The sequence below is a fragment of the Setaria italica genome, chromosome I (genome assembly GCF_000263155.2).
Source record: "Setaria italica strain Yugu1 chromosome I, Setaria_italica_v2.0, whole genome shotgun sequence".
NCBI classification, from domain to species: domain Eukaryota; kingdom Viridiplantae; phylum Streptophyta; class Magnoliopsida; order Poales; family Poaceae; genus Setaria; species Setaria italica.
Window position 1 is genome coordinate 6,179,209 of NC_028450.1, and position 8,631 is coordinate 6,187,839.

An 8,631-nucleotide genomic window follows, 5' to 3' on the forward strand; every position below is an offset into this window, starting at 1 on the left:
ACGAGTCTGCTAGACTACTACACGACGCGATATATGTGTGCGTCCATATATCTCTCGCCAGCTTTGCTGTCTAGTCTAGGGTATGTTAAGCCTACACAACAAACTAGCGTGCTTTAAACCACATGTCCTTTTTGGACCGCATTGCTCGAGATTCGAACGAGTGGAGTGGAGGACGACGCATCTCGCATGTAACTCCGGATTTATCTAGTCATTATATATTACTCCACAATCTAAAAGTAGATACCGTTTTTAGCTCATAGCTATCTATTGTTATTAGTTATAGGTTCGTAGGTGACATATCCATCGACAACAAGTTGAAACGTCAAGGGTAACTTCCTAAAAGTATTACGGCCCATTCTCTCATGAAATAACAGGGGTAAGGTACGTGTGTACGCGCGCGTTTATAGAGATGTGAGTGTGCATACATACTGTATGTATATGAGTGCTTGCCCCTGTTTTGGGAAAAGACAACCATTGTTTACTTTTACGTATTGTAAAAGATTAGTATTCAAAGTTGTATTTTTATTATCATGTCGATATCCTAAACGATACTTCCTCCATACTAAAATAAGTGTTCTTTTAGAAAATTTCAGACAAAATATATAGTCAGGATACAAAACATCCTAGGTGCTCCTAATAAATTTGTTTAGTTGGTTTTGATGATCAGGATGTTTGTAGATTTCTGGAATGTGGGCATGTATGTGATCAACTCATCACCTCCAATCGAATAGAGGCTTCTCCGGCTCACTTAAGCTTGTCTAAAACTTACAAATTTTGCACTTTTCCATGCATGCGTGTTCTCTCTCCTGCAAGCCATGCTTTTCCTTTTCTCCTTTGCATCCTTCTCTCCGGCGCACACTACGTATAATGACGGCATTAGCGCGCAGGTTTTCTCCGACGTCGCGAAGGAATTGAAGAGAAATCATAGGGGAGGGAGTGGATTCTTTTTTCCCTCCAAAACGTACAGATGTAGAAACCTTTCCTCTGGAAAGGAATTGTTGAATCCTCCGTTCCAAACACTTGTACAGTAGCAAAAACTATAGGAATCTGATTCCTACAAAATTCCTTTGAAAATACTCCATTCCAAACAAGCCCTAATTATTACTATTGATGCAGAGGTACTCCTTCCATCCCAAATTAGTCTAGATACACCACTTTTGCTATGCACCTATATATATACTTATATCTAGATACATATCAAAAGTGATGTATCTAGAAAAACTAAAACAAATAGTAATTTGTGACGGAAGGAGTAGTATGGTATAATTCAGCCGGTGAGAGCCCAGCTAGCCCCTCTTGGATTCTCTCCGGGTCCGCCACTCGGGCTAGCTTAACTTGCAACAATGAATCCATGCGAGCATGGCAGATCGCTCGATTCGATTCCGGCTACCTGGTCCCGGGCCCTTGATTGTACTTTCCTCTTTATTAATTCCTATTAATTTGGATCCATAATGACCTCTCTTATTACAAGTCTACTGCTACAGCGATCGACGTCGTAATAAATGCATGTGAGAGGGTCCCAACCTTTAATGCTCGCGGCCCTAATCATAGTGAAAGATCGCGCGTCTTTTTCGATCTGATCCGGTGTTCAGAACAGTAATGGGAATGAAACGTTTCTTCATGATTTAGGATTGCAGCGTGATCGGGACATAGGATTTATTCCACATTTGTGACTAGTCATTCATTCAACAAATCAGGGCGCGGCAGTACAAACGCACCTTTTTTTCAAAATGCGTACGTCGTTAAAATATTTTGTCACGTTTCAAAATCTTGTTAAATTTCATCTATCAACTTAGGGAGTAGATTGTTAAATTTAGTTCCATATCGAAAATTGATGAGAGGATCGGGAAGCGCAACATATGAGAGGATTGTGCTAATGTTGTAGGTTGAGTTAGACCCGAACCTTGATTCATTTTGGCTCCACGGACTTGAGTGTGGTGGGATGCTAGCTCATGGCCGGAATGTACTGCACATACTAACAAGATTTTAAGATTTACAAGCTTTTTGCTGGAGAGAGCACCGAAGCAGGGCCCATGCATATACAGGAATAAAACTGTTTAGGCCTGTCCAGAATGCAAACATTTCTTGGTGATTACTCTACCTAGAAATTGACTTGTTTCCGTCCATATATATAATTGCAGAAAAGTTCTATTAAATTCTAATTGCACATGTGTTCTTTCGATTCGTGGCATAAATGTAATATCAACATATACTATTTGGTGAAGAAGTAATATCATCAGATTGTACGTGGAAGTTAAGGCAAATTTGCAGACGAACTCAAGGGTAAAGGCCATGTCTTGTCCTAAACACTATGCATGCATTCACAGAGGGAGAGTTCTTGTGTAAGGACTAATTTCTTCGAGCTCCGCCAGACAACTTCTTCATGGACAAGCAAGTGATCTGTATCAAGACTCAATGTAAGAAGAGCTAGATAACCAAGAAACACAACTAATACATGCATGCAGCCATGCACCATAAACCCCAAATTAGTAAATTAACACACATACACATAATGTACATTTACCAAAAGGAAAAAAATATTAATACACCTGCACCTGCATATCCCATTCAGTAAAAGTCCACCACTAGCTATAGCTAAAGTACTGTAACACAGTAAAAAGAAAAAGGCTAGGTAGTAGCTAGCTACTGTGGTGCAACAAACCTAGCTAGGCGTTGTTCCTTTCTCTCACGTCATGCATCTCATAATGCAGCGACGCTATAGACTTTTCCTCCTCCTTTAACGTACGTGTGCGTTTGCACGCATCGCACTAGATGAAGTCCACCTCAAAGAAACCGTTGCAGCCGCCGTTCTGCTGATCATCTGACGCCGACGAGCATGACAAGATGTTGCCGCCGCCGCCGTCGAGCTGGTTCTGAGCCTGCTGCTGCATCACAAGTGAGGTCATGAAGCGGCGATGCTCTTCGTCGTCGTCACGGCGGCCTTGCACCTGCCGCATCAGCATGGAGTCCAGGCCGCCGTCGTCGTCCTTGTCGTCGTGCAGCGGCAGCGCGGCCAGAGACAGGGACGTCGGCTCCGCCGCCGCGCTGCTCGGCTGGCCATTGTCCATGGCGTCGAGGCAGCTGACGCCGCTGCCGTTCGGCGAGATGGCCGTCGACTTGGCTGCTGCCGTGGAACCTGCTCGTCGTCGTACATACAATGATGATAGGCACGTCAGCATCCAAAAGGGCTTTGCGAAAGTCTATAATGATCGAAGCAAGCACATTGCGGAATATTTCTGATAACAAGTAGTAGCTGGTTGGGCTTTGCATCTAGCTATATAGTGTAGGAGTAGAGTTGATCCCACACACGTACGTCGAAACTTTGGCGCCATGCATGCATGAGTGCATGTACGTCAGGCCAGAATTCTAGGTGCAGAGATGACATGCATGGCATTTGGTCGAACTAACGTTGTAAAGTGCTTGCACATCGACTGTACTTATAATCATCATAAACTTAACATTGTTGTTGCATCTTGCCATGATGTCTTTATGCTGATCGGTGTATGTATCTGTGTTGGTAAAATCATGCATTATTAGATTTGGGCTCTTGAACCTAGAAATTCGATTCAGAGCTCAGATCTAAACCTAAAATGTTTCAAATTTTAAAATATACTTCAAATGGTCCCTGCACAAAGTGCCGTTGATTAATCACCACCTTAATTAGTTTCGATGAGGATTGAGGATTATATATGCAGGATTCATGCTGACATCAGATCGAGCTAGCTTATTAATTAGTTCAGGGCTTCAGGCTTCTTACTCTTGTTATGATCACTGTTGCAGGAGGTGGTGATGCAAGTAGTGTCCGCTCTCTTTGGCGGCGGCGAGGAGTACTTGCCCGCCTGTGCCCCGGCCGGCTTCCGGCGGCGGCGGTTGTGCTCGGTGAGCCGCTTCCGGCAGCTCCTCTTGGCCTCGTCAAACTCGGCGAGCACATGAAACCTAGCAAAGGCGCCATGAAATAAACAAAGCAATATGTGACTGCAATGTCCGTATACACATGCTGACATGCACGTATAAATAATATATACGCATACGTGCCACGTGCCACGTGTGCATGCGTATATGTGTACGAGACGACTACTATACGTATACGTATATGGCCGGCTGCAATGATGAGTGTGTGGTCAATGCTGGGATGGGATGGGATGCGCATCATCTGAAACGAAACGATCGCCGGCGTCAGTCGTGAAAGTGAAACAGCGAGCTGACTGCTGACTCGACAGGCTGCAGCCTTTCCCACTGGCCGGTTTCTCCCCCCCCCCCCCACCCCAAGTAACCCCTTGTTTACTTTACTCCCAACTCCCAACTTTGGCACTATGCAAAAAGAAGATTCCCCATCACATTAAACTTGCGGTACATGTATGGAGTACTAAATGTAGATGAAATTAAAAACTAATTGCACAGTTTTGTTGTACTTTGCGAGACGAATCTTTTGAGCCTAATTAGTCAATGTTTGGACAATAATTCACAAATACAAACGAAACGCTACAGTGTTGCTACAGTAATTTGGCACCTCCTAATTTGACCAAGTAAACAAGGGCTAACTTTCCTTGGCTCCATGCATGCATTAACTGTTTTGTTGCTAGCTAGCACGGAGCCTGTTTGAAAGAAGCGATCCAGGGAGAAAGAGAGGTGAACAGTGCCGCGCAGGGTAGCAGTATTGGCTGCGTCCATGATTGCACCCTGCATGCATGCTTGCATGATATCTTGGAAAGGAAGACCACTCTACAGTCTACACTGCATGTCATACGCTAGAGACATCGTGTGTTCAGGACTTCAGGCAGCCATCCCATGCATGCATACGCCACATCAGAGCTAGGCCACTCTTTTATTTTCGAAAACAGTAAACACTTTGGACCGAACATGAATTTGACCACATAAGAGCCATTTATTTTTGAATCAGTGTTGAGATATATCATGATTGGGTGAAAAGTACATGTGAGATTAGATAGTGAATTAATGGTTGGATGGAGAGAAATTAAGGAGTGTACCTAGTTTTACATTTTTCACCTTAGAACACAAAATACAGAATACGTGCACTCACTCCTATGAGTATCAATAGGTATATAACTCTTTCATACGAGTTAGCGTGCTTTGCTTAGTTTTTTTATCGCGTGTACTAGCACGTGCTCGATCGTGTATGCAGGTATGCATGTGCATGCAGGGGAGGGACGTAGTTAACGTAACGACGTACCTGCTGCACTGCTGGCAGAAGCGCTGCTGCTTGCCGGCGGCGGCGACGGCGGCGGCCTTGGCGTGGAACTCGCAGACCTTGTGGCGGCGGTGGTAGTGCTTGGCGGCGGAGAGGTCGGCCTTGCAGCCCTCGGCCTGGCACCGCGGCGGCTGCTGCTGGTGGTGGTGCGCGGCGCCGAGCCCCAGGCCAAGCACGCCCATGCCGAGTCCCATGCCCATGCCCACGCCGTCAACGAGCCGGGCGGACCGCGTCAGCAGCCGGTCCACGGCGAGCACGTCGGCGGGGGAGAAGTAGGTGCGCCGCCCGAGGTTCAGCCCGATCGTCCCGCCGCCGCCGTCCACGAGGGCCCCGCCGCCGCCGTCCTCCCGCTTCAGGAACGCCGCCGCCCCTCCCGCACCACCGAAAGGATGGTACATCTCCGCCGCTGTCGGCACGCCCAGGAGCGACGTCGTCAGCAGCGGCAGCTGCAGCGACGGCGGCGCCAGCGGCAGGCTCGCGGGCGGGAGGAGGCCCGGCTCTTGGAACGGGAAGCCGCCCGCTGCGGCGGCGGCAGAAAGATCGAAGCTGTCGTAGAGGTTGCTGTGGTGCTGGAGCAGCGGCCTCTCAACGCTGGGCATGGCCATGGCGCCGGCGTCGAAGCCGACGACGTAGGGCTGCTGCGCCTGCATGGCCCCGAAGCAGAAGTCGACGTCGTTGGCTGGCGCGGCCATGGCGTTGGTGTTCATCATCCTGCTGCTCATCATGGCTGGGTGCGCAGGGGCAGGGGCAGGGGCGGTGGAGCACAGGAAATGGAAGCAGTGGGGGTCGACTCTCTGGGTGGTTAAAAAGGCTCGATCTACGGCAGTGCAGAGAGAGGAGACATTACTGCATGTGTTGGATGGAGAGAGAGAGAGAGAGGGAAGTCACCAGCAAGTGAGTAACACCTAGAGGTTAGAGGTCTCTCTCTAGCCAAATCCCTTTTGGTGAAACACACACCCTTTCTCAAGCCATTTTGGTGAAAAACTCTCTGCGAGCGTACAGTGTTCGTGTTGGTACGTGTTACGTGGCCACATGCATGGTAACATCTTGAAGCTCGCGCACGTACGTACGGCCACGTTTGGCGCAGGATCGGGTGGTGGGCCGGGTATAATGCATGGGCTTTTGTCATGTTACCCACCAGCTCGATCAGATCAGAAAGGCGATGGCGACTCCGGTCGGGGCGGGGTGCGGTGGGGGCGTGCCATGGCTTTTCTGCTTCTTCCGACCGGCGCACAACCGAAACACATGAAGCTAGGCGAGCAGTCGTGCTGTGCAGAGATCATGCATGCATGCCATCACTGCCGGGCCCTTCAGTTCAGGAGTCACGCGGCCGGCCAATATGATGATTGGCGCGCGCGCTAACAATGTTCCTCGTGCAAAATTTTACTGCCCCATGCATGCATGCACATATGGGGGCTGTTTGGTTTCAGCCTAACAGGCAGCTACAAGGTAGCAATCTGAAACTCAGGCCAACAAGGTCCAGATTTAATTGCGGATTCGTCAAATCCGATTTAAAGTCATAGACATATTGGTGCATTTTTTCCGTAAAATTGATCAAAGTTAGAGAAGCTTGATTTGAAACGAAACTAAAACGGCCTGCATTTCTATAGTGGGGAAGGAGTAGCTGATATTGTAGCTAGTTTATTTGCTCTGGAGTCTGGATGATTCAGCTCGATTTGATCTTATAAGTAGCTGCTGCTAGTAGTAAGGAAAATTTGTTCTGCTGGCCACGTATATGACGCGCCCTGTGTTTCCTTGCTTTGCACTACTGAAGCACAGGATTAGCATAGTCGTGCCCATAATGTCCATAACTACGCACTTAATATGCTGCCGCGGCAAAACATGTACTCTGCCACACATAATTGCTGTAATTAATCTAACGACATCCAACATCATAACTAGGTAGTTATTGTCCATAGCTGCCGTCGCCACAGAACAAAATGAGACACACTAGGGAGTTACTGTCCCTGTTAATGAGAAATATAATGACAATGTTTGCTCTGTTAATGTGCATACTACACTCACTAAGAGCAGTTCTAACCCTCCACTTCAACAGGTGTCCATATAATTAATTAGGGTGCCACATAAGCAAAAGTCTGATGTGGCAATGGAATTAATGAGGAGAGCGGAGAAAATAGGAGGAAACCGTTGTCGGTGTTTTATACCGGCAACCCACCTAGGGAGTACCCAAGGTGGTGTTTTGTGCGGTGGGTGTCGTCGAGAATCAAGGAGTCGATGATGACGCAAGGAACATGATTTAGACAAGTTTGGGCTGCTAGATCGCGTAATACCCTACGTCCTGTGTGGATTGTATTGAAGAGTTGTGTTGTGTTCTGCTTAGATGAGCTGCCGATCTAGGTACTCCTGCCCTCCTTTATATACTCTAGGGGGCAGATCTAGGTACTCCTGCCCTCCTTTATATACTCTAGGGGGCAGGAGAACTAGTCGGATTACAAGGAGGAGTCCTAGCAGGAGTACTCAGTATGAGTCCTAGTCGGATTATAGGGGAATCTTAGTAGGAGTCCGATTTCTTCCTTCCTTGCGGGTACTGGGGATCTATCCCCGTCAAGCCCTCGAGCGCTTCATAGTCGAATACAACAGTCTTCGAGTAGTCTTAAGATATTCGGCGAGTAGTCTTGGTGCTTTTCGAGTACTTCGTCTGCATCTTCAAAGTTTCTCAAGGCTGCCATGAGGCTATGATGTGCTCAAAGCCTTTGCTCATCTTGATATTGTAGTCTTCATATATGGAGGACGGCGAAAGTCGCACTCCATATGGAGTAGCCCCCGAGCCTTAGGTTGAATCCAAGAATCAGGCTGAGGGTCAAAATCTTGAATCTTCTTCTTTCAACTTGAAAGAAATCTTAGGTGTAGCTTATCAGCCCCCGAGCCTTAAATTTATTGAGTAATCAACTCAAGGATCTTGAATCTTCACTCAGATCATCATCTGAGTAGTCTCACAGCGACCAGCCCCCGAGCTTATGCGCTAGGTGAGCCGTAGGAGCCTCGTCGAGTAGTTATTAGCACTTAGCCCTCGAGCTTGAGTATTTATTTGCACTTAGCCCCCGAGCTTGGAAGCTAGCTGAGCCATTGGAGATATTCCGAGTAGTGATTGGCGCTTAGCCCCCGAGCCTGGGAACTAGTCTGTGCCTTCAAAGGTACGCTTAGTGTCGTCGCTGAAGTTCGATCTGAAAGAAAAGATGCATACATTATGTAGCATTTTTGTAGGATATTGAAACTGCTGAAATTTGTTCAGTGATCAATATGAAAGTTGTGTGTCATGCTCTTATTTCGGTCATATTCTTCCCAAGTAGTTAGCCTGTTACGCTTAGGCTCTCAGTCTCTGGGTAGCCGTTGCCACTGCATGTGTGAGATCTTCGTCTCGTATACGCGTATGGGCTTAGGCGTGACAGATGCGCTTGAGG

The 8,631-nt window shown here is 47.5% G+C and overlaps 1 protein-coding gene across 1 annotated transcript; it reads right to left on the minus strand.

Annotated features, from left to right (window-relative positions):
• Window positions 1-2,449: 2,449 nt before the first annotated feature.
• On the minus strand, window positions 2,450-6,051 carry LOC101770867 (squamosa promoter-binding-like protein 5). The gene is made up of 3 exons (XM_004951662.2): window positions 5,192-6,051; window positions 3,758-3,936; window positions 2,450-3,136 (listed from the first exon to the last, which is right to left on the minus strand). The coding sequence occupies exons 1-3, from the start codon at window positions 5,932-5,934 to the stop codon at window positions 2,769-2,771; spliced, it is 1,290 nt and encodes a 429-aa protein (XP_004951719.1). The 5' UTR covers window positions 5,935-6,051; the 3' UTR covers window positions 2,450-2,768.
• Window positions 6,052-8,631: the final 2,580 nt, after the last annotated feature.